Source organism: Palaemon carinicauda, chromosome 35 (genome assembly GCF_036898095.1).
Source record: "Palaemon carinicauda isolate YSFRI2023 chromosome 35, ASM3689809v2, whole genome shotgun sequence".
NCBI classification, from domain to species: Eukaryota; Metazoa; Arthropoda; class Malacostraca; order Decapoda; family Palaemonidae; genus Palaemon; species Palaemon carinicauda.
The window spans coordinates 12,636,793-12,653,551 of NC_090759.1; the positions used below are offsets into that span (position 1 = coordinate 12,636,793).

Genomic DNA, 16,759 nt, shown 5'->3' on the forward strand with positions numbered 1-16,759 from the left:
GCACCTAATTGCTAAAAGTTCCAGGCAACTCTTATGAAGAGTAGATTCTTCACCCAATTTCCCGAAGATGGAGATAATCCATGGTTGCGCCCCATCCTTCCTAGGAAGCATCTGTGAAGAGAGATATTCAGGACCCTCACTTCCTGAACACTCCCCCTTGGCTAAAATGACAGTCCCACCATTTCAATATTTGACATTTGTTCTGCATCATTAAAATACAAATTGTGTCAAGTTAAAATAACCTTTTCCAATTTTGATTGAGATGATATTGGAAATATCTTATCTTAAAGCAACTCATCACACCAAACTTCCCTAAAAAGAAAAAACTCATTGTCCCTAGTAGTCTCACCAATATCCAAACTGACAGCAGCTTTATATGCTTAAACTTCTCAACAAATGTATGAAATACAGGATCTTTTTTTAATAAAAAGCCCAGAAAGGAAGCTTCTACTATCATTCCCAAATACAGAATTCTCAGAGTTGGAATCAAGTGAAACTATCAAATTGACCAGGACTCTCAACCTTTCCTGCAACTTGTGTAACCACACTTGTTGAATCCTTTCTAACAAAGAATAAAAAAATAAGCCGGTGCCCTAAGTATATAACCCTGATTCCAAGCCATTTACAGTTGTATATTACTGTTATATACTGCAATGGCGGTGGGGTAGTTTATCCACCCTGGCAGGCTCAACCATACCGCTAAGGCCAGTTCTGAGAGACCATACCAAGACTGAACCCCTATAGGCCTTCTCCTTTATTTAAGATAGGCAAAGGCTAGGAGAAGGAAAACTCCAAAATCAAACCAAACTAGACCCCAACGGCGGAGCTTCCCAGCGCCGGAGGAAGAGGGCAATGCCTGTCGGACAGGCAACAAGGCGGGCCTTGACATAACAAGAACCCGGCAGCCCGATGCAACCAACATCGGAGAAGCCGCCTGTCTCATATGTCTTGAGCCGCGGTGAAAACGGTGTAGGCCAAGTGTGTGCGCGTGGCCGTTGCAAAGCCACGACCACCCAAAACAATATACCCAGCTACTGTACTGGCATTCTGTCGTTTCCTCTACCCTTCTTCATCTCTTTCTCACCATCCTCATCATCATCACCACCACCAAGTCCTGAGGCGACAGCACCGTGGGTGAACGGGGCAGGCCTGGATAGCTGGAAGCCCTTAGCCCACAACTGCACTCAGGCGGCGAGTCTAAGATTCAGTCGCTCTCTGGTGACGGTGCCGTGACACCAGAGTTCGGCAGCTGGACCCATGACTGGGCTGGCCTATTGAGGACACCGCAGCCCACCCCACATGGGGAGGCCCCTAGAAAAGGTGGGGTAAACATCGGACACGGCAAACCCGTCTGGTCAGCTCACCGCGGCTGGCGGACATCCCACTAATGCGGTCGAAACAACAAGAAAAAAATATTAACCTTAGGTGCGTGGAACATCCGCACCCTCCAAGACGTGACGAACACCAACCGCCCGGAACGACGTACGGCCCTCGTCTGCAAGGAGCTAGCCCGCTTCAATGTTGATGTGGCGGCTCTTAGCGAGACCAGACTACCCGAAGAGGACAACATCAGGGAAGCTGGAACAGGCTACACCATCTTCTGGAAAGGCAAGGCCCTAGAGGAGCCTCGCATCCACGGTGTCGGCTTCGCCATCCGTTCCCAGCTAGTGCAGCGGCACAACCTCGCTCCCAAGGCCATCAGTGAGCGCCTGATGACTGTCCGCATCCCCATCACGCGGGACAGACACCTCACCCTGATCTCTGTCTACGCCCCGACTATGACCTCAACCGATGATGACAAAGCTGCCTTCTACACCCAGCTCGACCGCACCATCCAGGCAGTGCCCGCCAATGACAAGCCCGTTGTGCTTGGCGACTTTAATGCCCGAGTAGGCAAAGACCATCGCCTGTGGGAGGGAATCATCGGCCGCCATGGCATTGGAAATTGCAACGCCAATGGCCAACTCCTACTGGGTCTGTGTGCAGAACACCAACTTGTGGTAACCAACACCATCTTCCAGTTACCAAAACGACAAAAGACCACATGGAGACACCCACGGTCTAAACACTGGCACACCCTGGACTACGTCCTGACCAGAGCCAGAGACCGAGGAGACGTCCGCATCACCCGATCCATGCCCGGAGCGGACGACTGCTGGGCGGACCACAGACTCCTCATCTCCCGACTCTCCATGACGACCCTACGACCACCCAGAAGGGCACCTGACAGCGTACCACACCAACGCTTTGATTGCAGTAAGCTCCGCAACCCACAGGTGGCACAGAACTACAAGGAGGCCTGCGAACAACACCTTGCAGACCCCGTGGGTCAGGCCACTGTTGAGCACCACTGGACCACCCTCAGAAACGCCATGGCCCGTGCCGCGGAGGAAACACTAGGCTACACCACCAAGAAACGGCAGGATTGGTTTGATAAGAATGATGCTACCATCTCTCTTCTCATTGAAACCAAACGACAAGCACGCCTGACTTTGGTAAACCAACCAACAGCAGCTAACAAATGTGCTCACAAGGTGGCTGAAGCTGGTAGCCAAAGAGGGATCCGTGAAGCCCAGAATACCTGGTGGCAAAGAAAAGCTGCAGAAATACAGAGTTTCGCTGACAAACGTGACCTGCGCAGCTTCTATGCAGCAACAAAGGAAATATTCGGTCCCACACGGTCATCAGTGGGCAGCCTGAAGGACGCGGATGGGGCCACGACCATCACCGACAGCGAGGGCATCCTGGCCAAGTGGAGGTCTCACTTTGAGAACCTCCTCAATGACCAAGCAGACACCCCAGACGATCTCTTGCGAATGACCCCGCAGCATCCCGTCCGTCACTGGATGGCACTACCACCCTCCATCCATGACTTCAACAAGGCCCTGCAGCGCATGAAGCCCGGCAAAGCCCCAGGTCCAGACATCCCGTTGGAGCTCCTCACTCACTGTGGCCCCGGTTTGAGGAACCGTTTGATGCTCATTATACTGAAAATATGGGAGACCAAGACCCTCCCCAGTGACTTCCGTGATGCAAACATCGTTACCATCTTCAAGAAGGGAGACAGGGAGAACTGTAACAACTACCGGGAATATCACTACTAAGCATCGCGAGTAAGATTTTCGCTCGGATTCTCCTTGACCGCCTCCTTATTCTCGCAGAAGACATCCTGCCAGAGTCCCAGTGCGGCTTTCAACCTTCCCGCGGGACCATAGACATGATCTTCTGTGCACGACAACTACAAGAGAAGAGCCTCGAACAACAACAGCCCATAATGTTCATCTTCTGGGATTTGAAAAAGGCCTTCGACAATGTACCTCGACCTGCCATGTGGGCTGTCCTCAAAAGATATGGCTGCCCACCCGATTTTGCCAAGCTGGTGCGTGCCCTCCAAGACGGAATGGTTGGGAGAGTCTGCCACCAGAACTCTCTTTCAGACCCATTCCCCATCAACGGCGGCCTGAAGCAGGGCTGTGTTCTGGCCCCAACATGTTTCTCGCTATACACCGCAGCAATGCTCAACGAGATTCCCCCAGACACACCCTCAGTCGACCTACGTTTCCGCATGGATGGAGGCGCTTTCAACCTCGCCAGACTCCGCGCCAGAACCAAGACCACCTTGTGTGCAGTGCGAGAACTGCAGTATGCTGACGACAATGCCACCCCAGGTCAGACGGCAGAGGACCTGCAGTCGTTAGCTGATGCATACAACTCTGCCTACGAACGTTTTGGGATGCAAGTCAACACAGATAAAACCAAGACCCTCGTCCAACATCCACCAGGACTGACGCTCCCAAACTTCAATACCACAGTGAATGACCAACCGTTAGAACAGGTGGACCAGTTCTCCTACCTAGGGAGCATCCTAACATCAGCTCCCACAAGCAAAAAGGACGTGGAGAACAGGATCAGGGCAGCCCACTCCGCCTTTGGCCGACTCAACTGCCGCGTATTTAACAACCACGCACTGACAATGACCACCAAAATAATGGTGTTCAGGGCAGTAGTCCTCTCCACGCTCCTGTATGCATGTGAAACATGAACGCTATATAGAAATGATATTAAAAACCTAGAACGCTTCCAACAAATGAAACTGAGGCAGATCTTGAAAATCCCCTGGGAGAGCCACACCACCAACATTGAAGTCTTAGAACGTGCCTCGCTGACCAGCGTGGAGGCCACCATCATCCACCACCGCCTCCGCTGGATAGGACACGTGCATAGGATGGATCCATCTAGGCTCCCAAAGAAAATATTCTACGGAGAACTGACCCAGGGCACCAGACCACGAGGAGCCCCGAAAATGCGCTATAAAGATCAACTAAAGCGCACCCTGACTCTAACTGACATCGATCCTTCCTCATGGGAAGAAACAGCCAGGGACAGGAAAACCTGGAGGAGTACAGTACACCATGGCACCGTGGACTTCGAGGAGAGGAGGAGACAAAATGAGGAGGCTAGGAGGAGAAGAAGGAGAGAGCGATTAGAACAGCCCCGCCCACCACCTACCCTCCCTTGTGAACACTGTCCGCGACTCTTCCACCACAGACTAGGACTTAACAGCCACATCAGACACAAGCACCCACCCCATAGATAGGAGGCTGACGGCTAACGACAGAACCCAATATGAGTGGGCGCCGACGACGACGACGACAGTTGTAGGAAATTATCTAGGAGGGGGCATGGGGAGTTTCTTTGGCAGTTTAAGGAATAACAATGTGAAAGTATGCATCCGTCAAGTCTACTATAAACATCCTCCTTTCATTAACGCCTCCAGGACTGTTAAAGAGTATTTCCATCAAGAACATGAAGAGAACTTTAAACTTGTTAAGAGTGGAAACATTCAGAACCCAACTCCAAACAAATGATGCCCTGGGGACCAAGGAAAACAAATTGTAAAACCCTGTAGAGGGATCAAAGACCTATTCTACATTCTCCTCTATGACGTTAGCAATCTCCACTTTCAAACCATAGGTCTAAGCTTAATCATTCAGATAGCTTTGAGAAAGTATTCATTCCTCCAACAAGGGAGGACAGAGAAATTCAGCAACCTTCTACAAACATGAACAGCACACACGACTTGGATTAAAGACTTCCTTCTATCTGATAAAAGTGGGACAGCCAAAGTGGGACAGCCTTCCTCCGGCAGGGATTGGCATTTTAAGACCATCATAGCATTACCCTTTAAGTATGACAAGTCCTGTTGTCATTTCGGCAAAATACCTGTTAGAATGGAGTGCGGATGGTCTACCACCATTACAAAAAGACTCCATTGGAGGGATCGAAGAAAAACCTTGAAGGGTAGTTGCTATAGGATAATAGGAAGACACAGGCTTTGTGATAAACCTCAAACCATTACTGAGTGTTCTGAAGGTTACTTGTGCTACAATATGATAAATTTGGAGATAATTTGTATTTTTCCCTAACTAATAAAAACCTGGAGTTGTATTTTTCCCTAACTAATAAAAACCTGGAATTAATCATGCGGATATTCGTTCAGCGTAGCTGAAAGGTAGCCAATTAAACTTTTAGTGCGAAGTGGCAACCCTACCCAGACACTGGGTAAGGGGTGGCCACGGGTACCCAGCCACCTGTATATATATACTCACTGATACGTGATCTAGTAACTCTTTTTATTGCAAGCAGGACTTATTGGGGAGACAGGGGATGGCAGGACAATTTATTTAAATAATTCCAGGTTTGTACGAGTTGGGGAAAAATAAAAATTACTTTCGAATTTGTCATTTATTCCGACACTATCAAATCTTACATGTGGATGACTCGCCCTTAGGTGGGTGGTAAGCCCGACTACTGGCTTAATCAGTGACCCAGGTTTTGCCTAGTACAGTATTAAACTGTAATCAAGGGAAAACCTTGCCACCTCGCTTATCAATACAAAGTGGGAATGATAGCGGCTTGAGCAATACAGGTAGTCGTCGACTTACGACAGAGATAGGGTCCGAGAGACTCGTCTAAGTAGATTTCGACGTGTATCAAATGTATATCGTATATCGATTCACGAGCAGCAGGTGGCAATCGGGAAGGAGGAGGCTCTATGAGCTCTTTCAGAACTGGAGGTCAACTACCACTCGCCAGGGGCAAGGATGGAGGCTTGAGAACCCGGGCGACACAAAGCGTTGGAGAGCTCTTCGCCGTGGTCGAATGGGTTAGCGAGTCGCGTGGTATATCGTTTAGCTAGAGCGCCCAGGCCGTGAAGGGGATAGAGGGTTGGTTAGCAGGATGCACCTCGGTGAGTTGGGCAGTGGGTAGTCCTTGACCGGTCAAAGTTTGTTGTGGAGAGGCCCGAGATGTAGAGCGCCAACGTTTCCCTCATGAAAAGGAACGCCTAGATCTTCCTAATTTTGATCCTGAGCGGCTTCTTACGAACATGAATGTCTAGAGTGCCTCATCCATGATGAGCGTCACCCTCGTGAGCGCGAGTGTAGCCCTTGTGAGCATGAGGATAGCCCTCGTGAGTGTGTGTCACCCTCATGAATGTGTGACAAACCAAATACAGTAAATGAGATTATAATTTAATAATTAACTATCCCACTTCAAATAAATTTTATACCAAACAAATTCAATTAATTACTTTACCATCTTTAAAATCATCAATAAATTCTTCCAAAACATCTGTGCTGAAGTCATCCTCTGGAATTAATGGATACCTGCAGGAAGAACAGAATTTTAAAAAATAATGCTTCTATACAAGCTTAATATTTATAGTATATTTGTGTCCAAGCTAATGCCAAAAACTGTTAAAATAAAATCCAAGTAATATCACCAACAGGAAAAAACAGTTTGCTACAGAGTGGAGGGATCTGAAACCATTAATTGCTTAGTATTTACCAGCAAAGAGCAAAGTGCAATTTGGAGGAAGGCATTTGCAGTAATGAGTTTTTATTGAAAAACTAAAAATTTTTCAATGTTACAACAGAAACCCATCACTTTGATGTAGCTCAAATAACCAATTAGGTTGAGGTGGGAGGACAGAACTGCTAACTCCAGAATTGAGAACCAAAACTTTACCTGGAACCAGCTGCAATAAGGACAAGCTCTTAAATGGAGAATAAATTTTGAAAAGTAGTGAAGAGAGTAAGAAGGGGTGGATCGAGAAGTGAAGAGACAGTGAAAGAAGAAAATGTAAGGTTATTAAAAGGAGAGAATGCAAGGTGGGCTGAATATTTTGAAAGGTTGCTGAATGTTGAGAATAACATTAGGGAGGCAGATATAATTGCTGAAGGAGGCAGATATAATTGCTGAGGGAGGCAGATATAATTGCTGTTGCAGGTGTTGAGGTGCCAATGATGTGATGAGAATGAAAAATATCAAGAAAGTGAAGAGAGCACTAGATGTAACAAGAGCAGGAAAAGGACCTGGTATGGATGGCATGAGGGCTGAGATACTCTTATAATAAAACTTACTTTGAAGTACTTGACCAAACAGCAACATTGACATTTTCACCAGAATCTTCTAGTCCTAAGCTTTTTAACTCCTCTTCAAACTCCTCCTCATTTGCTATTGCAAAAAGAATATTTCTATTTTTATCAGCAACTGGCAAGACCTTGTTTCGGATATACTGAGTATCTGCAACATGATAAAAAGAATTTACTGATATTGTACAGTAAAGTAATTATAATGTATCAAATAAAATTTGATAAACTGTTAATCAAACAACTTTGCAATAGTAAATGTGACCTAATAAATTTGAGTAAACTGAATACCCCTTACCTTTAACATACTGATGAGAATAATTGACATCATAATACACAACAACAAGAGGCCTGGTCTCATATTTGAAGTTCATGTTGCTCTTTGTTCGCTGTCCAACAAGTGGAACACTTTTCTTGGCAATCCACAAAGCAATGTCTTTGTATGTCCCAGATGTCTGTAACATAAGAATTTTTCTACAATTCTCAATATAAAAAATGCAATTAACTGAAATTACCACCTTTAAAAAATAAAAAATTCACAATACAGGTAGTTGGGATGTTTAAAATTTCCCTCATTTCAAAGGTAACCTTCATTAATATGAGTTAAATTAAACCAATTGAGAATGATTATGAAATTGAGAAAGCTCAATAAACAGAAAAATTTATTTATGACCATCTATGCATAAACACCTTTCATTGTAACAAAGCTGAACTGAGATCAATGCAATATAACAAATTCAAAGTAACTTGTATTTTTCCTAACGATAAAAACCTTGAGTTCTTTATTAGGGAATACTGTATACTTTCGGCTAAGCTGGAAGATTAACCATAAGACTTATACATACATATACCAAAGGCACTTCCCCCAATTTTGGGGGGTAGCCGACAACAACAAGAAACAAAACAAAAAAGGGGACTTCTACTCTCTACGTTCCTCCAGCCTAACCAGGAACTCAGCCGAGTTCAGCTGGTACTGCTAGGGTGCCACAGCCCAACCTCCCACATTTCCACCACAGATGAAGCTTCATACTGCCGAGTCCCCTACTGCTGCTATAGTAAGGTGTAACTACCCCTCCGCTAGTACTGGCTACCCTGCTCACACACACACATCGGTGTTGTTTCTTTCACTTTTGATTACAGGCAGGGCTTGCAGGGGGGGATAGGTGGAGGGCTAAATTTGTAGAAGTCTCTAGTGGGATCTGTGGAGTGCTGGTTGAAGCTGCTGGTACGTTGTTTACCTGCGTAAGTCTGAGCAGAGCTGGTAACCGCCAGATGAAGTGCTCTCACCAATTCAGCAAACCAAGATATGTCCTTACTGAAGGCAGGGATGGAGGATGGAAACTCCCTTGGAGGTTCACAAGCGGGAGACCGCCTGCGAGGTGGCGGGTTATCATGAGTTGGAGGGTCGATGCAAGTTGGAGCGCAGTCACAAGCTGGAATCTAGTCACGCTAGAATTCGCCTGCAGTACGCGCTGGAGCCTTGTCACACGCTGGAATGTGTTGACAGGGTAGAACCTGTTCACAAGCTGTAGTTTGGTCACACGCTGGGAATTGGTCACTATGGAATCTAGACAAGTCGGCTGCCCAAGCGATCGACCCAGATTGCGACAGTCGGTCTGAAGTTTCTCCTGTCAGTGCTGCGAGGTGTGGGTGACGAGGGCTGGTCGAAGTTGACGAGGCATCTCTGGTCGCAAACCTGTTCATACGAAGGTGATACAGCGGCGTGGGAACTGGGCGAGGTGAAGCAGCAGGATGATGGATGCGTTGAACTTGCTGGGGGCGAGCAACATCTTCTAAAGGCTTCAACGAGCCACGCTCCGAGGGCTAGAGAAAGGCATAGGCGAATCCAGATGCCTGCTCATAGTCCTACATGGCAGACACCACTCCAGGCGAGGACCTAACCCGCGAATGAGAAAGGTGTTCCCCGAGAGCGACAGGAACACGCCTCGAACTTTACCCCCTCCACCGACTGAGAGAACTCAGAATAAAGGGAACGACGTCACCGGCTGGCTAAGCTGGAACAGCAGCAGATGAAACACTGAGAAGCCAGAGATGGTGTAGGGTAGGCTGAAATGGGAATGGACGCTAGACTCCTTGGGTACGAAACCTTCTGACTGACTGATTGATTGATTTGAAGTTTTCTGGCATCCTGACATCAAAGGTCATTGACGCCTTCTTCTTCTTCTTTGTCTACATCTTTTCCCACTTCTATGTGGGGTCGATGCTTCTCGTCAGCTTTCTCCATCTACCTCTGTCCCACACCTCATCACCAGTTAATCCCTTTGATTGAAGGTCATCCTTGATACAGTCCACCCACCTTCGCTTTGGTCTCTCTCTCCTTCTCGTTCCCTGTACCTCAATTTCCATCACTCTCCTCCCAATATACTGTTCATCTCTTCTCATGACATGACCGTACCACCTCAGTCTACTTTCTTGGATCTTATCTGATAGTTTTCTAACTTCTGTGGTACCCCTAATTACTTCATTCCGTATCTTATCTCTTCTTGTCACCCCACACATCCATCTCGGCATTCTCATCTCTGCCACATCCATCATCTTCTCTTCTGTTTTCTTTATTGCCCACGTCTCCGCTCCATACATCATTGCCGGTCTCACAACTGTCCTGTGTACTTTACCTTTCAACTTAGCCCCATTTTCCTGTCGCATAGTACTCCACGCACTTTTTTCGCATAGTACTCCACGCACTTTTTTCCAATTCTTCCATCCTGCTTGTATTCTGTGGTTTATTTCTGCCCCCAGATCACCATCCTCTGCAACTGTTGATCCTAAATACCTGAAATTTTCAACTTCTCAATCTCTCTCCTTGTAAACTAACCCACCCATTCTTGCCATTTTTCAATCTCAAATACTCTGTCTTTTTCCTGCTGATCTTCAATCCCCTATTTTCCATTCCTCTTCTCCACTTCTACCTCTCGCCTAGTGCTACACAGTATAACATCATCAGCAAATAGCATACACCAAGGAGATTGATCTCTAATACCTTGTGTTACTACATCCATGACCAGATCAAATAGGTAAGGGCTCAATGCAGACCCCTGATGTAGTCCCACATTTACTGGGAATATTCAATTAAAAACAAAAGCAAATGTCATAAAAGTTACATTACTTTCAGGAGACCTACTTCCGAGATAACTCTAAAAAGGCTGCAGGCTTTGAACAACACTTTTCCAAGAATCTTGGCAAGGATGAACCTGCCATCCTCAACTCTCGAGGAAACCAGTGTGCACTTCCTCTCTGCTTCTAACTGCAACAGCTTAAACAGACCTTCCTTTGACAGGGGACCAGCGATACTCAAGGAGTGCCACAACTGCAAAAGATTGTCAAAAGAAAGACCCCCCTGTGGAGAAGGGCAGCACTGCTTCACTAAGGGAAGTGGCGGCGTCCTTCAACCCTAAGGGTTGTCCTTGGGGAGACCGATCAAGAAGGAGCTTGGGGCAGAGATCGAGGAGTGGAAGAAGGAAGTCAAGGTTTCTTCAACTTTGAGGATGACCCCAAAGGAGAAGAATCACTCTTTGAGTTCTTTTTCCGCCTCCTACTAAACCTCTCCCACTAGGAATATGACCACTCCTTACACTCATTACAGATGTCATCCTGAGTACAGGGTCTTCTTTGACAGGTCGGACACAGGGAATGAGTCTCTGTCTTGACCGGAAACAGGAAGGTACCGCACTTGCGCCCCTCAGATCCAGGACAAGTCTGCATGATGACCTGGAAGAAACACACAATCTGAAAAGAGAAAGTATAGAACAATCAGTCTAATGGCCGTCAGTATGGGCAGTGGAGAGAGATAAACATCCACTCTCAACCAAGCCAAAAGCAAGTGACGAGAAAACACCAGTGTGAGAGCACGGTAACCAGTACTACCTCCTAACGGTCCCCGCTAACTAGTGGTGGGGTACTTACACCTCGCTAAAAGCCTTATGGCTAGTCCTCCAGCTAGGCCAAAAGTATATTCCATAATAAAGAGAAAAAGGGTTTGTATTTAGTGACACAACAAATGGAATTTGTGATGGATAACTGATAACACCGACAAACTAACACCTTTCCTGAACATTATTGACGATGGTCTACCTTTGTAAAAAGTTTATGATGAAAAGATAATTGCGAGAGATAAATGATTTCCCTTCAAGTACTGTACATTTATACAGTGTGTCTCTGCCATCTAACCAAATTTGATTGGAATCCCTTTAACCTAGTGGAAGTTTCAATGAAAAGGTTAGCACCACTGATGGATTGACAGGCAGTTGATGACAAAATAAAATTTTTTCTGTAAATCAATTACAACATAAAAGTGATGAATGAGGAAATTACATACACATGTAAACTGGTAATACTATGGTTTAAAACATGATAATTTGTAATAAAGAGTACTATATGTAGAAATGATAAACTTCTGTGCTTACCTTTGTGTATTTAAAAACTTTATCCTCATACTTCGAATGATAAATTTCTGGCATGAAAATGGTGATTGTATCAGGCTTAAGTTTCAGCTGTTCAGCAGTTATTTCATCAAAAGTGTGGAAGAGTGGGAGCTTATCTGCAATAATAACGGTCTTCATTAGAAATCTGCATTAATATCAAAGTATGTCAGGAAGAGATAAACTCTTAGTACAGGTATACCTCACCTTACTTCTGGTAATTGATTCCAAGAAACGCAACTTAAGTCGTATTTACTTGTCACTAGGCTAAACCACAAATAACCATTCCCAATTCTGTATTTTATTTATTAATGCAATTTGAATATTACTGTACAGTATATGGTTAAAAAGAATCTATTTCAAGCTTAAAAACAAATGAAAGTTTAGTTTTTAATTTTATGAATAAATATACATACATACTTTAAAGATAGATATTTACAATTTGGCATGTTTACAGTAGTTTAAGGGCGCTTTTATATGTGAATGTGGTTTGCTCTAAGAAGGTGTAAAATTAAATGATTTTGTAAGATTAAGTAATAAATGAAGGTACAGCATTACAATTATTTTGCGATAGATTAAAAAATTCTAAGTTAAATTTACCAATATTTACATTTAATTTCTTTACATCGCAAGCATGGCTGGCTGTGGATCGTCAGTGTCAATACCTGATCCTGGATGTCGTTTTTGTTCGATATTCTTTTTAATAAGAAACTGATCGAGAGCATTGATGAAATGTGCTATTTCTTTGAGGATTACATGATTGGGCACATTATTATATTAACAATACTCTTGTTAATTATATATACCCATAATTGTGAAGCTGTCGTGACCTTGAAAAGAGCCAACAACAAAACATTGGTAATTATTGTTGTTGAAATATATCTTGAATTGATAATAGAAACAATGCAAATTATTAAATAAAGTTCAGATAACAAAAAAAAAAAAATAAAAAAAAAAAAACCAGGGTTATTTTAGACATCTTTCGGTAAATTTAAGTTATGCTGTCGGCAAAAGCTAGAGATCGGCTGACGTAATCAAATGACGCGTTTAAGGCCAGCATATGATCAAACACAGATTTAGCAAAATGAAAAATTATTTCATGTGTAGTATTTAACTTGCACTCTTTATGGAAACAAGATTTCATTAAATCTGTTGAGAGAGAGAGAGAGAGAGAGAGAGAGAGAGAGAGAGAGAGAGAGAGAGAGAGAGAGAGAGAGAGAGAGAGAGAGCATTTTCATATGATAATAATAGCTATAAATGAAATTATGAAAACTATGATATTCAATAACCAACTGGAGGTAATATAATTTTTATTAAGAATTTATATTGAACTCACATTTCATGTGCATTTCAACAACAATTACTTTTTATATTTTTGGTTGTGATCAGCTGATCTCAAGACTATTGAGAATAGGTGCACAGGAATAACAAAGAATATCATCTATATAATTTCTTAGTTCAATATAAATTCTTAATAAAAATTTCATTAGCTCCAGTTGGTTATTGAATATCATAGTTTTCATAATTTCATTTATAGCTACACTCACTCACTCACACTCACTCACTCACTCACTCACTCTCTCTCTCTCTCTCTCTCTCTCTCTCTCTCTCTCTCTCTCTCTCTCTCTCTCTCTCTCTCTCTCTCTCTCTCTCTCAACAGATTTAATAAAAATCTTTGTTTCCATAATGAGTGCAAGTTAAATAATTTGAAGTAATTTGTATTTTTCCTAACAATACAAACCTGTAGCCATTTATAAGGGTATTACTTTCGGCACAGCTGAAAGAAGAGTCATTAGATTTTCAGCGAGAGTTAACTACCCATACCGCTAGTTAGTGGGGAGGGGGGGTAGCAGGTACCCCTCTCACTCACACACCTGTGACTGTAACTCACTTTGCTTGGAAGTAGGACTTCAAGGGGGACTGGGTTGGGAAGGAAATCTGTACAAATAGCTTCAGGTTTGTATCGTTAGGAAAAACACAAATTACTTCTAAATTTGTCATTTGTTCCGAACCAACGCTATTTATAGGGTTTGACTCTGGCAATCTTGCTTTTTGGCTTCACCTGGGGATTCCTCCTTTACGTGTGTTAGCACATAAAAGGTGGAAACCCTAAAACCTCGCTAAATCTTGCTACAGTATGCATGGTCTGCAGCCTACACAAGCTGTGTGTTTGTGATGCTAGCAATATGACTGTCTAGGTAAGTGTTCTTCAAATCATAGGATTTGTCCGAGACCTTCCCAATACCACCTCGCCAGGGTATGGGGATGCAACAGTATTGACACAATACTAGGTTACACAATGGAGCAGTGGTTTACCTGCAGTGGTTGAGGTCAGCTTTTGCAGAGGAACCTGGATGCTGATTTTCCCCAAGAAAGGGGAGGATGAAGAAAAGAAACAGCCAGTCACTCATTATTTCACTCAGACTAAAACTGGGTAACCAATGCCATCAACCTTCTGCTTCTTGTCCATTAAGGAGCTTGAGGTATTAAACCAGCTGATATGCAGCCACCACAGTGCCAATAGAGAACATATCAAGTCTCCTGTGGGTTATGTCTTGCAGGTAGTGGGCTGTGAAGGTCTTCTGAGGCTTCCACACGCCTGCTTGTAGAACCTACGCCACAAAGTAGTTACGTTTGAAGACCATGGACATGGCAATGCCACTGACGTCATGTGCTCTAGGAAAACGTGCTGGAGAAGGATCTGGATTTAGTGCAAGGTCAATGACCTTGCAAATCCAAGCAGAGATGGTGATCTTCGTGATCCTCCTCTTGACCCTCCCTGTGCTGATGAAAAGAGTTGGGACACAGGGGCCAGCTGCTGCTTTTCTTTTTGAGGTAGTGCCTCAAACTCCTTACTGGGCATAGTAACAGATGGTCTAGGTCATCAGTTACAGAACAGAAGCTTGTTATCCAGAAGGAATTGAATCTAGGATCCACAACCCCCAGATTTTGAGTCTTTTCTACAAACTCAAGGACAAAGCTGAAGCTTAACCCTCCCCATCTTCTTGAATGGGCGAAGTTATACTTACGACCATGAAGTTTGCTGACTCTTTAGGTCGAAGCCAAGGCGAGTAGGAACATGAGGTGGCGTTCTGTTGCCTGGCAAAATGGTTCATAAGGAGGACCCTTCAGGGACCGAAGAACCCGAACCAAGTTCCATGGAGGAGGTCCCACTTCCAACTGAGGACAAGTAAGTTCGTAACTTCGTATGAGGAGAGAGAGTTCCAGTGAAGAGGAAATGTCTACTCCTTTTAGTTTAAAGGCAAGACTCAAGGCTGAGCGATAGCCTTTTACTGCCGAAACCATGAGGAGTATTTCCTTCCACATATACACGAGGAACTCCGCTATTGCTGGAATAATGGCATCAAAGGGAGAGAGACACCCTTCCACTACACCAACCATATAAGACATTCCACTTTGCCTGGTTGACTGATGCTGGTGATCCTCGCAGATGTCCAGACATCCTTTTCGCAATTTGTTGCAAAAATCCTCTCTGAGTGAGGTGGTGTTGGATAGTCTCCAAGTAAGAAGTCGTAGCGAAGATAAGGCTTTATGGAATATGTTGGCAAGTGATTATCAGAGTATATCGTGTCGAGGAGGGTGTTCTCTCGGAAGCTACATCAGGAGTTCCAGAAGGTCTGGGAACCATTCTGCATGATGCCATAGTGGAGCTGTGAGGGTCATTGAAACACGTCAATGTTGTCCCACTGTTGCTAGAATGCATCCGGGACTGGGGAGCATTACAACAGGAGCCTGAAATTCGGGGCCGTTGCACTCAGATCCACCGTCGGGGAACCCCACAAAGTCAGGCCTTTGTTGGCTACTAGATGATCCAAGACCACTCGTAGCCCACTATCTGAGTCGCTCTGCTCAGGTTGTCCGCAAGCACATTCCTTTTCTAAGGAATACAGCAAGCTGATAGGGTCGCCGAGTTGTCTTCTGCCCATCTCAGTATTTCTACTGCCAGATGAGATAAAGGCTGAGAAAATGTACCCGTCTTGTTTGTTGATGTAAGCCACTACTGTGGTGTTGCTGCTCTTCACCACCACTGAGTGGCCTGCCAGAATCTGTTGAAGGGCCAGGAAGGCAGCCTTCATCTCTTAAGAGATTTATATGCTAGTGCTTTTCAAACTCTGACCATAGACCTGAGCATCAACCCCCTTTAGCAGATTTTCGTCTGCCACCCATCACTCGAGGTCCGTCAGCTCCTCTGGTCCCATGGGGATCAAAATGTCCGGAGAATCGAAAACCTGATTACAGGTGGACTTTAGCCACCATTGCAGGGATCTTATCCTGAGGCAGCCGTTTGGAACTAGACGGGCCAGAGATGATAGGTGCTGAGAAGACAGCCACCTCTGGGCTGGGAATTCTTCTCGTCTGAGGAATGGTCCTGCGACCTTGCTCAGCCTCACTACCCTGTCGTCTAATGGGTAGTCTTTGTGGAGGTTGGTGTTTATAATCATTCCCAGATATACCAGTCGTTAAGAGAGAAGCAGTGATGAATTCTTGAGGTTTACCATGATCTGCAGATCTTGGCAAAGCCCCGTAAGTTTGTCTCAGTGTTGAAGAAGGGTTGCCACCGAGTCTGCTAAAATCAGCCAGTTGCCCAGGTAACATAGACAGATGCCGATTCTGTGAGCCCAAGATGACACTAGGGCGAAATCTCTCACAAAGACCTGAGGTGCTGTGGAAAGACCGAAGAACAGCACTTTGAACTGGTATTTCTTGTTGTCTAGAGTGATTCTCAGATACTTCCTTGAAGACGGATGGATTGGGATCTGGAAGTATGCGTCCTTTAGATACAGTGTGCACATGAAATCCTGTGGTCTTACCACTTGACTGACCGTGTCTGCTGTCTCCATGCTGAATGAAGTTTGTTTGACAAAC

General features: G+C 44.8%; 1 protein-coding gene across 1 annotated transcript in view; it reads right to left on the reverse strand.

The window, feature by feature from the left end:
• Window positions 1-16,759, reverse strand: part of LOC137627622 (protein disulfide-isomerase A4-like) — an 83,254-nt gene that overhangs the window by 2,953 nt on the left and 63,542 nt on the right. Inside the window, exons 7-10 of the mRNA XM_068358719.1 lie at window positions 11,858-11,991; window positions 7,732-7,888; window positions 7,425-7,587; window positions 6,598-6,668 (exon numbers count right to left, since the gene is read on the reverse strand). Of these exons, the coding sequence (XP_068214820.1) occupies window positions 6,598-6,668; window positions 7,425-7,587; window positions 7,732-7,888; window positions 11,858-11,991 (525 nt within the window). The remainder of the gene's footprint in view (window positions 1-6,597; window positions 6,669-7,424; window positions 7,588-7,731; window positions 7,889-11,857; window positions 11,992-16,759) is intronic.